This window comes from Pristis pectinata, chromosome 23 (genome assembly GCF_009764475.1).
Source record: "Pristis pectinata isolate sPriPec2 chromosome 23, sPriPec2.1.pri, whole genome shotgun sequence".
NCBI lineage: Eukaryota > Metazoa > Chordata > Chondrichthyes > Rhinopristiformes > Pristidae > Pristis > Pristis pectinata.
The window spans coordinates 33,158,831-33,171,359 of record NC_067427.1 but is presented as its reverse complement, the minus strand read 5'-3'; the positions used below and the strand labels follow the sequence as shown (position 1 = coordinate 33,171,359).

The window sequence follows — 12,529 nt, the reverse complement described above, 5'->3', positions numbered from 1 at the left end:
GGCATTACTGGTGTTTTATTCAGTTGAGTATTGAAAGATAAAATAGCCTTTGGCCGAGCTGGACAGACTGTTGTAAAGAATTTGTATTACTTCAGAACCAAATGGAATGTTGGTTTATGACTTTGTATGAAGCCCTGAATGCTTTGACCTTGGCCTGGGTGCAGCTTTGAAAATCCAAGTACAAATGTCAAGGAATAAAACACAAGTGGTACTTTAAATGAAATGTTCAGTGCAATCTTCAAGTAAAAGTATAAGCACTTCTTACCTTGTAGCCATTTCAGCCTGCTTAAATTATTATCCAGTTGTGTCCAGGACCATTCAAAGAAAGGACACCGATTGACAGGGAAGATGTTGAGATGTTTTCACTGGAGGGAGGGTAACGAACAAGGGGACAGTGTTACAAAATAAGGGCCCCGTCGTTAAGACTGGGATATGAAGAAATTCCTTCTCTCAGAAAGTAGTGAATCCTTGGAATTCTCTGCCCTCGAGGGTGGGGGGGGGGGGCAGATCATTTGATATATTTAAGGTGGAGATAGATAAATATTTGAAAGATCAAGGAATTAAGAGCAATGGGGAACTGTCAGAATAGAAGTGTTGAGACTGACATAGATCAGCCATGATCATATTGAATGGTGGGACAGGCTTGAGGAGCCTGGTATCCTACTCCTGCTCCTATTTTCTTGTGTATTCAACACAACAGGAAAATCTGCTAGAGAGCTGGGGAAAAAATTAAACTTCGTGTTAATTGGGAACTCACTAATGTTCTGTAGATTCAGCTTAATTAAAATATTCTGTAAAAGAGAAGTTGCATTAACATAAATATGCAGAATGGAATGCAATGTGCTTGTTGTGAATTAGGAACAGGAGTTTGGCCAAATGGCTCCTTGAGCTTATTTTACAACTCAATAAGATCATAGCTCCTTTCCAGTTTCCGGTCCAAAACATATATCAGTCTCTGAACATCCATTGATTTCGCCTTGAACATAAATAATGACAATCTCCACACTCAAGAAATTTCATCTCGTCTGAACCTAAATGGTTAACACCTAATCCTGAGATTAGTCCCCCTAGTTTTAGATTCTCCACTTTAAGAAAACAGCCTGTCAACATTTACCTTGTCAATCTGTCTCAGAATTGTGCATGTCTTAATGAGATCACCTGTCACTCTAAATCTGAGTAGCTAAAGGCCAATCTTAATTTCTGCTTGAAAAACAAACTCCTCATCACAGAAGCATAATGTAAAAACACAGATGTTTACAGTGATATTGCTTTTCACGGCGGCTTATTTTACATTTCTTTGCAGGCATTACCGTACGTTTGTCTCCTGATGGCAATGTTGTTTTTCATCTATGCCATTATTGGAATGCAGGTCAGTGCACTCACTGGAGTTAAAAGCTCTACTTTGGTTTATAGTGAAGAGATGGCAGATATCTACAGAAATCTGAAGCAACATTAATTTCACCTGCTGCCATATTGCATATGAATCTGCTGGTACGACAGGATAGGGAAATATTTAATAATATCTCTTTACATAATATTACAAAACAAAATACAAAGTTATTTTCCAATTTGTGATAAAACGTTATGCCTAATTTATATGAGCAATAGTGTGTGTGTGTGTGTGTGTATATATATATATATATATATATATATATATATATATATATGTACAAGTATAAATTATAAATATGAAAAAAATGATTTTAATATAATAAGCCTAAAACTGTTCATTTTAATGAGATTTTTTTTTGCCTTGTAAATTCAGAATTGTGCCACTGTCAGTAAAATTTATGGTGATCACGGTCAATAGTTTGTGAGTATGAATCCCATTCACAGACGTGGGTGGGTGCACGATCTGGACTATTCCCTTAGCACGGAACTGAGGGAGTGCTCCATTCTCAGCAGTGTTTTACTTTGCCACACTCATTAAACTAACAGTCACCTGATGGGAAATGGGTGATGAAGGTCAAATGTCATTGTCTGAAGAATAGGAGAGACTTCTTTTTCCAGATTGATTCAAAGAGTTCCCACTGACCCTAAAATCCATCAATCATTTGGTCAGACACATGAGACAATGGCAAGCTATTTTACAATTATAAATTTGATTAATTGTGCCTTTGTTTCTCATGAACCAATGTTCAATGTAAGCTATCTGAGGGAAAACATTATTATGAAGGAGATTGAAGGTTCAGATAGAATAAACCAAGAAAGAAATCAACAGTGTTTGCATTTACATCTTCAGGATGTTCATTAAAACTTAAAAACAAAAGAATTATTGTTCAGGTTTAGTTGCTGTTACCATTCACAGGCATTGATATCGCATATACAGTTTCTACACAGGACCACCCTGTATGAGAGAATCGGCCAATTAACCTACTTCAGTAGTTTTAATTGAGGGATGAATTTTGGCCACGATCTTCCAGAAAATGTGTACCCTTTCCACAAATCTGTGTTTTTTTGAGGATGTAACTAAGAAAATGGATGAAGGCAGTGGTAGAGATGGTTTACATGGACTTTAGGAAATCTTTTGACAAGGTCCTGCATGGTAGGCTGGTCCAGAGAGTTAAGACACAAGGGATCCAAGGTATGTTAGCAAACAGCATCTGAAATTGGCTTGGAGGTAGGTGGTAGAGGGTAGGGGTGGATGGGTGTTTCTCTGATTGGAAGTCTGTAACAAGTGGTGTACTGCAGGGATCGATGCTTTGTTGTTTGTAATATATTTCACTGACTTGGATGTACGTGGTCTGATTGGTAAGTTTGCAGATGACACGAAAACTAGTGAATTCAAAGATAGTGAAGAAGGTTGTTTAAGGATACAGCAGGGCACAGATCAGCGGCAAAGTTGGATGGAGCAGTTACAGATGGAATGTAATGCAGAGAACTGTGAGGTAACGGACTTTGGGAGGTCATATCGAGTGAACGGCACAGACCTTATGAGTGTTGACGTACAGAGAGATCCATGAAAATAGATTAGATGGATTGGGGTGCTTGCCTTCATAGGCTGAGGCATTGAGTACAAGAGTTGGGACGTCATGTTGCAGTCGTACAAAATGTTGCTCAGACCGCACTTGGAGTATTGTGTGCAGTTCTGGTCAACACACTGCAGGAAGGATGCAACAGAGAGAGTGCAGAGGAGGTTCACCAGGATGTTGTCTGGAATGGAGGGCTATAGTTATAAGAAGAGATTGGTTTATTCTCACTGGAACTTAGGAGGCTGAGGGGTGACCTCAGATGGGTTTATAATATTTTGACAGGTGTAGATAGGACAGATAGAGTCTTTTTCCTAGCTCTGGACACCCTGCAAGGGCACAGGTTTAAGGTGAGAGGGGAGAAATTTTAAGGAGATCTTGGAAATGGAGGTGGTGGAGGCAGATACGACAGGGTCTTTTAAGAGACTGTTGGATCGGTACATGGAGCCAAGAAAAATAGAGGGCTATGGGTAAGCCTGGTAATTTCTAAGGCAGGGACATGTTCGGCACAGCTTTGTGGGCCCAAGGGCCTGAATTGTGCTGTAGGTTTTCTATGTTCTATCTGAGGGGTAAGTTTTCCACACAGAAGGTTGTTATGTAGAACGAGCTGCCAGACAGGTGGTGGAGGCAGGTACAACTACAATGTTTAAAAGGCATTTGGTCAAGTACTTGGATGGAAAGTGTGGATAAGTGGAATTAGCCTGGATAGGCATCACTGTTGGCACGGACGAGGTAGGTCGTAAGGCCCTGTTTCTACGCTGTACATTTCTATAATTTTAAAGTGCTTCCTCTGCACAGAATATAGAAAGAAATTCCCAGGTAAGTTTGTCTGGAAGGCTTGGCAAGGTATTGAAAACACACTCATTTAATTTCCATTTATTGAAGTGACTTGTTTAGTTTGTAGACACTGTTCATCATGAAAAAAGAAGTTTCGATGTCTATGGCACGTTTCACCCTGCAGGAAGATACCCTGGGTCTGGACCAGTGTGGTGAAATTCTCTCGATTCAGTATAACTTGGGCTCATTGCTGCCTGGTCCACTGTTTTATTGATCAGATTCAAAATACTTCCTAATCTTATACTTGTATCAATACATAAGGAGGCCATTTGGCCCATTGGGTCCATGCCAGCAGCCAGCAATCCCAGCTGATTTGCATCTGCACCCCTGCAGCTCCCTTACCCTGGTCCAGCAACCCTACTTTGATTTCTCTGGGGGTAATTTACAGCAGATAATTAACCTACCAGCTCATCGTTTTGGGAGGAAACCAGAAGAATGGTGAAGGAGGGCAGTGTGGCAGCGGCAGAGAGCTCTGCACCACCAAGCCTCTCCCCTACACTGAACAGCAAGATTCTGCATCGTGAAATGTTAGGGATTATATTGTGTTTATTTTCTACTTATTCTGCATATTAATCACCCTGTACTTAAAGATCTTATGTTGGTTTGGATAATGCACTGAAATTAATCAGTTTAAGTACATGATCCAAAATTATTTCTAAATTGTTCCAAAATGCATTAATGTTATAAAATGTAATGTGGATTTTTACAAACTGTGTTCAAGACGGTGTTTAGACAATTCCTTATATTATTGAGAACTAAACTTAAACTAAGTGGTATAAGTGTGGCACTCTCACCTCTGAGTCAGAAGGCTGTTGATTCTCACCTCCAGAGAAGTGTGCACTAAAATCGAGATTGATGCTCAGACCAGTGTTAAGGATGGATGTAAATGAAGGACAGGGGATTATGCCAAGTCATATGGCCAATGGTTGTCCCTCAATTGACATCGCAAGAATAGATTATCTGGCATTATCCCATTGTTGTTTGAGATCTTGATGTGCCATTTGGGTACAGCTTTTTGTTTGTTCCAACAATGACTCCACTTTAGAAGTGCTTCATTTTCTGCAATGTGGGAGGCACTGTATAAACGTGCCTTTATTAAATTAAAACCGCTGCTTACATGAAAATATTTGTTTTGCTTTTTAAGGTATTTGGCAACATTGCGCTGGATGATGACAGTGCGATTAATCGTCACAACAACTTCAGGACCTTTCAACAAGCTGTAATGCTTTTATTCAGGTAAAATAACAGAAAATAAGATAGAACCATAGAAAACTACAGCACAGAAAACAGGCCATTCGGCCCCCCTAGTCCGTGCCGAAACATTGTTCTGCTAGTCCCATTTACCTGCCCCCAGCCCGTACCACTCCAGACCTCTCTCGTCCACGTATCTATCCAATTTACTCTTAAAAGTTAAGAGCGAGCCCGCATTTACCACATCAGATGGCAGCCCATTCCACAATCCCACCACTCTTTGAGTGAAGAAGTTCCCTCTAATGTTCCCCCTAAACCTTTCCCCTTTCACCCTAAAGCCGTGTCCTCTCGTACTTATCTCTCCTAATCTAGGTGGAAAGAGCCTACTTGCATTAACTCTGTCTATGCCCCTCATCATTTTGTAAACCTCTATCATATCTCCCCTCATTCTTCTCCGCTCCAAGGAATAAAGTCATAACATGCTCAATCTTTCCCTGTAACTCAACTCCTGAAGACCCGGCAACATTCTAGTAAATCTCCTCTGCACTCTTTCAATCTTACTGACATCCTTCCTGTAGTTGGGCGACCAGAACTGCACCAGATGTGTTGCTTCATGAAAATATTCCCAGATACCAGCACAGTTACAACCAGTACCAGAGTGTGTATCTCAGGAATAGGCTAAATTGTTCCAATAACACAAGAACGGTCCTGAATCTGAGGTTGTTCTGGGTCATAGGTTTCAGCATCTGAAGAGAGTCGACATTATCAATAATTATTACAAAGAATTCTTGTTCATTTTTTTATTGAGAATCCCAGGTAAATAATCAAGAATGGAGAACAACAAGTTTGACAAGACAAAATGAGACTGGGGGAATTGAGCAATGTTCTTAGTCATTGAGTTATACAGTACAGAAACAGGCCCTTCCGCCCACCAAGTCTGGACCGACCATCAACCACCCATTGACACGAATCCCATTTTATTCTCCCCACATTCCCGTCAACTCCCCCCAAATTTCACCCATCATCTCCCAGGAGAACACTAGGGGCAATTTATAGTGGACAATTAACCTACCTCATGTCTCCAAGACATGGAGGGCGTGGGGTGGGGGGGGGGGAGGAACCAAAGCACCGGATGTAAACCGAGAACCTGCAAACTCCACTCAGGCAGCACCCAAGGTGAGGTTTGAACCTGGGACACTGGAGCTGTGAGGCAGCAGCTACACCACACTATTTTTCAAAGATTATAGAGTTTCAGAGGAAAAAGTAACGAGGGAGACAAAAAGTTCCACAGTTTTCAGCTTGTGAAGGAGAAAATGATGAAGCCAAAGATAAGGTGGAGTCTTGATTTCAACATGGTGGGTGGGGGAAGTTGCAGAGAGAGAGAGAGAGAGAGAGAGAGAGAGAGAGAGAACGCAGCTTGGGAGATTTTCAGTCAGAAGTCTATGATGTAAATTGGGAAAGAGGAGTGAAAATTAGCCTAACTTGCAAGAGTTATGCAATAAAGAAATTGCTGAAGATCTCAAAGGAGATGATTTAATTGACCCATTGAAGTCTTTGTAAAATATGTGACGCAGGGCATGTCAGTGGAGTGCCTGGATTTCTGGACCACTGACCTGGATATATGAACTCAGATCAAAGGAACCAAGGAATATAACTTCAAGTAATTAAATAAATCTTGGCTCAGGAACACGACCATGAAAGTACAATGTTGTCAGTAAAAACCCATTGGTTCATTAATGCCCTTCATTTTGCCATCCTTACTGGGTCAGGCCTCTGTGTGACCACAGGCCTACCAATGGGATTGGTATTGGTTTATTATTGTCACTTTTACCGAGGTACAGTAAAAAACTTGTCTTACAAACCAATCGTACAGGTCAATTCATTACACAGTGCAGTTACATCGAGTTAGTACAGAGTGCATTGATGTAGTACAGGTAAAAACAATAACAGTACAGAGTAAAGTGTCACAGATACAGAGGAAGTGTAGTGCAGGTAGACAATAAGGTGCAAGGTCACAACAAGGTAGATCGTGAGGTCAGAGTCCATCTCATCGTATAAGGGAACCGTTTAATAGTCTTATCACAGTGGGATAGAAGCTGTCCTTGAGCCTGGTGGTACGTGCCCTCAGGCTCCTGTATCTTCTACCTGATGGGAGAAGAGAGAAGAGAGAATGACCCGTGTGTGTGGGGTCTTTGATTATGCTGGCTGCTTCACCAAGGCAGTGAGAGGTAAAGACAGAATCCATGGAGGGAGTTCATGGGATTGACTCTTAACTGCCTCCTCAGCTCAGAGGCAACTGGGAATGGAGAGTAATGCAGAGAACAAATGAGCAAAAACCAGGGAGAAAATCGGTGGATGGACTGTGCAGAGGTAAGGCAGACAATAGTTGATGTGCCCACACGTGCCTCCCCTGCTGCATTGATGTTTCACTCAACTTGCACTGAAGTAAGAGTGTGTGATGACCAGGATCTTGTGGTTCAAAGAGAACGTGGAGAGAACAGAGACTTGGGAATCCTTAACTTAAAGGGTCAGAATCAGAGGATCGGCCCGTGATTATTGTGTAGGAAGAAAGACAGAAAATAGTGAGAGCACTTAGCTAGTCGGGCAGCTTTTGTGGACAGAGAAACAGGGGATTTAGGTAAACTACCTTTCACCAGAAGGACATTGACCTGAACCATGGATTCTGTTTTACTCTCCATAGATGGTGACCGACCACTGGCTACTCGCAGCATTCATTTTATTTCTGATTTTCAACTTCAGTATTTAGTATAATTGTAGCAGAGAGGAATGACTTCAGAGGCATTTAGATAGGTCTGATGAGAGGCCATTAGATGAATTATTTAAAAGTGTATAGTGACAGTCTGTCAAAGATGTCATAGTTAATTCTCTGGAATATTCTGGAACACAGTTCCAGGTGCACACAACATCAGTGACAGGAACACCGTTTGAATACTCAAGCTGGAAACTCTGCTATGGATTGTCAGCTGGCCTTGAACAGTCAAAGTGATGGATCTTTTGGGAGTTAACGACATCTTCAATTACTTTAAAAAGTGCCAGCAGGGGAAAAAACAAGGGTTGTTTTAAAGGCTCTGTGAGCACGAGTGAGGGGAAATGCTGTGGGAGACGTCAGGCTGAAGAGGCTGCTCAAGGGAAGGACATGTTGTGGATGCCGATCTTCGGAAAAATGGGAAACATACTGTTTAAATCAAACATTTATTGGAGTCCAGAGACAATGACAACTGTGTTCTGTTCTGGTCACCATACTATAGAAAGGGTATGATGGGGCTGAAGAGGGTTCAGAGGAGATTCAGCAGGTTGCTGCCTGAGGTGGAACATTTTAGTTATAAAGAAAGTGTGTATAGGCTTGGTTTATTTTCCTGGAGCAGAAGACCATAAGATATAGGAGCAGAATTAGGCCATTCAGCCCATTGAGTCTGCTCTGCCATTTGATCATGGCTGATCATTTTAAACCCCATTCTCCTGCCTTCTCCTCTTAACCTTTAACCCTTTTATCAATCAAGAACCTATCAATCTATGTCTTAAATACACCCAATGACTTGACCTCCATAGCCAAACATGGCAATAAATTCCACAGATTCATCACCCTCTGGCTGAAGAAACTCCCCTCATCTCAGTTCTAAAAGGACTTCCCTTTATTCTGAGGCTGTGCCCTCAGATCCTAGACTCTCCCACTGATGGAAACATCCTCTCCACATCCACTCTACCCAGGCCTTTCAGTATCCGTAGGTTTCAATGAGATCCCCCCCATCATCCTTCAGAACTCCATCGAGTACAGGCCCAGAGACATCAAACACTCCTCATATGTTAACCCTTTCATTCCTGGGATCATTCTTGTGAACCTCCTCTGGAGCCTCTCCAATGCCAGCACATCCTTCCCTAGATACGGGGCCCAAAATTGCTCACGACATTCCAAATGTGGTCTGACCAACGTGTTATAAAGCGTCAGCAGTACATCCTTGCTTTTATATTCTAGTCCTCTCAAAATGAATGCTAACATTGCATTTGCCTTCTTTACTACAGACTCAGTCTGCCAGTTAACCTTAATGGAATCCTGCACGAGGACTCCCAAGTCCCCTTGCACCTCCAATTTCTGAATTCTTTCCCCATTTAGAAAATAGTCTTAACCTTTATTTATCCTACCAAAGTGCATTACTTTACACTTCCCTACGTTGAATTCCATCTGCCACTTTGCCCATTCTCCCTATCTGTCCAAGTCCTTCTGCAGACTCCCCACCTCTGCAACACTACCTGCCCCTCCATCTACCTTTGTATCGTCTGCAAACGTGGCCACAATGCCATCAGTTCCTTCATCCAGATCGTTAATGTATGAAGGAAGCTGAGGGGGTCGTCGTGGAGGTATACAAAATTATGACAAGCGTAGAAAGGGGAGATAGTGTGAGACCTTTCCCAAAGTGGAGGAATTTAAAACTAGAGAGCAGAGGTATAGTGTATGGGGGAAGACATTTACAGGGGATCTGAGGAGGATTTTTTTCGCTGAGGTTGGAATTTGGAACTCTGTGGCTGATAGAGACAGAGACGCTCACGACATATAAGGACTATCTAGGCACACACTTGAATTACCAAGGCAGCAGAGACTATGGACTAAGTGCTGGAAAACGGGATTAATGCTGATATGTATTTGATCAGATGGAGCAAAGGGGCTGTTTCCATGCTACAATCAATATAGTTAGATCGCACAAAGATCACTGAGGTTCAAACTGGAGAGGAAACTGAAATGATTTTAGTTTGTCTTTGGGAGAATCAGCAGCTTTACACTAAGCATCGAGTTGTGACTTACTAGGATCTGGAGATACTGTTTGTCATGAGGCCAAATGGGTTGGATGTTGGACGGACAGGAAGATAACAACCGATGCTTCCTTTCAACAAAGGTGCATTTCTCAGTTCAAGCAGTGGACTCGGAGAAACTGCAAGGAAAAATAATGTTGGCTCAGGCTTAACCAGGGTGTGAGACAGAGTCAGTAGAGTATTTATGAGGCAGCAGAAAGGGGAGAGATTGAGATGAGACTTGGTGCCAGGTCTGGTGGAAGGTGAAAAGAGAGGAATGAAAGGTTCTATTTGAATTTTTGTTTCTCCAAAGCATATTATTTACGTAGGTTCATTTTATTGTGTAATAGAAGATCTGCCAGATCTCTAACAAGTTCACAATAGGGCACAATAACTGAACTGTTCCATCCCAGCAACATTCTGGTGAATCTTCTCATATGAGATACCAGCCTTCATTAGTTGGGGCATTGACTACAGAAGTAGGGAGGTTATGCTCCAACTTTACCAAACATTGGTTAGACTTCAGCTGGACAACTGCATGTAGTTCTGGTCACCATGCGATAGGAAAGATGTGATAGGTGCTAGAAAGGGTGTAGACATTCACCAGGATGTTGCTGGGATGGAGCAATTCAGTTATGAGGGGAGGCCGGGTCTGGACTGGAGGAGGTTAAGAGTGGGCCAAGGAGTAACAGATGGAATTTAACATGGACAAGTGCAAAGTATAGCATTTTGGGAAGTTGTCCCAGGGCAGGACTTGCACGGTAAATAGCACGGCCCTGGAGAATGTTGTAGAACAGAGAGACCTTGCAGATACATAGTTCCTTGAAAGTGGTGACACAGGGTGGTGAAGAAGGTATTTGGCATGATCTCCTTCATTGGTCAGGGCATTGAGTCCAAGGGTTGGGACATCATGTTACAGCTGTACAAGATGTTGATGAGACCCCACTTGGAGCATTGTGTGTAGTTTTGGTCACCCAGCTATTGGAAGGATGTCATTAAGCTGAAAAGGGTGCAGGAAAGAATCGTGAGGAGCTTGCTGGGACTGGAGGGCTTGAGTCATAAGGAGAGACTGGACGGGCTGGGACTGGTTTCCCTGGAGCGAAGGAAGCTGAGGGCTGACCTTACAGAGGTTTATAAAATCATGAGGGGCACAGATAAAGTGAATGGACAGTCTTTCTCCCAGGGTAGGGGAGTCTAAAATTAGAGGGCATAGGTCTAACGTGAGAGGGGAAAGATTTTAAGGAGACCTGAGGGGCAAATTTTTCCCACTGAGGTTGGTGGGTATATGGAACAAATAGAGGTGGATACAATTACAAGGTTTTAAAGATGTTCAAATAGGTACCTGGATAGGAAAGGTTTAGAGGGATATGGGCCAAACTCAGGCAAATGGTAGTAGCTTAGCTAGGTGCCTTGGTCAGCTTGAACAAGTTAGGCTGAAGGGCCTGTTTCCATGCTGTATAACTCTATGACTCTATGATTGATTTATGAAATTATGATGGGCATAGATAGGGTAGACTGCAGGGAACTTTCCCCCACCTTAAACCTATGTCCTCCAGTTTTATCTATCTGTGACAGGGGGGAAAATCTTTGGAGGGGATGTGAGGAGGACTTCCTTCACCTAGAGACTGGTGCGTACCTGGAATGCACTGCCCGAGAGAGTGGTGCAAGCTGGGTTGCTGACAGCATATAAGAAGTATCGGATGAGGATTTGAATGGTTTAAGCATTGAAGGCTATGGACCAAGTGTGGGATACAGATAGGCGCCCACTCGTCGGTGTGGACAAGTTAGGCCAAATGCTGTACGATTCTGTGACTCTATGGCAGAGCCAAAAATGGCACCAAGATTTTCCCTGTGAATCAAATGAAGTGACCTCGGCGGTGAGAGGTAGGGTGAGTCATGTGACCTTCTCCACGTGCCAATGATCAGTGAGTGACATGGCATGGCCCATGGGTTCAAACTGCCCATGCAGTCTGCAGTCACGTTGGACAGGTCAGTCCACTACCACTGCTGAATCCCTCACATCAGTGTAAACTGTGCCTGGTTCCCTTATAATCAGTGACTGATTATACAGACGCACTGCTGAACATGATGTATTGCCACACCTGAGATACTGGACATGGTCAGAACCAAACAGCGTTTCAGTGGAGAAATGTGCTAACATCGCACAATGACAACATGACATGCTGGTCAGCGTTATTTTTGGGGTGGGTGTGGAGCGGAGCAAGCATCCACCAATGCCCAGAAACATCATTGGACCAGTTGCTCAAGCAGTGGCTCTGAGCAGCTTCGAGGTTCCCTAGAGCATCCCGGCTGTCTGTCTACAAGGCGCAGGTCAGGGGTATGATGGAAAGCTCTTCCCCTGCTTGGACAGGACCAGTGCAACAACAGGGAAGCTCAGTTCCTTCCAGAATATTGACCTCAGCTCCACCACCTTAAACATTCCGCCCCACCTCCATGGTACACCGGCACTACTACATTGTCATGGCTTCATCAGCACCACATCCCAAGCCCATGAACCCTGCAGTCTGGACAAGGCGGATGGGACTGGTTCCTCTCCAAGCTGCACGTCATCCTGACTCGGAATTCGATTGCTATTTATTCATCATCACAGAATCTCCCTACCTAATAGCTCTGCAGGGTACCTGCATCACAAGGTCTTCAGCAGGCTAAGTTAGCTGCTCACTAACTTTTCACTGGATGGTCACACCTCAGGAATAAATAAAACA

At 43.0% G+C, this 12,529-nt stretch overlaps 1 protein-coding gene across 1 annotated transcript in view; it reads left to right on the top strand.

Annotated features, from left to right (window-relative positions):
• The window catches only part of cacna1ba (calcium channel, voltage-dependent, N type, alpha 1B subunit, a), a 645,315-nt gene that overhangs the window by 572,884 nt on the left and 59,902 nt on the right, over positions 1 to 12,529 (top strand). The window contains 2 exon segments of the mRNA XM_052037346.1: positions 1,304 to 1,369; positions 4,951 to 5,042. Coding sequence (XP_051893306.1) covers positions 1,304 to 1,369; positions 4,951 to 5,042 — 158 coding nt within the window.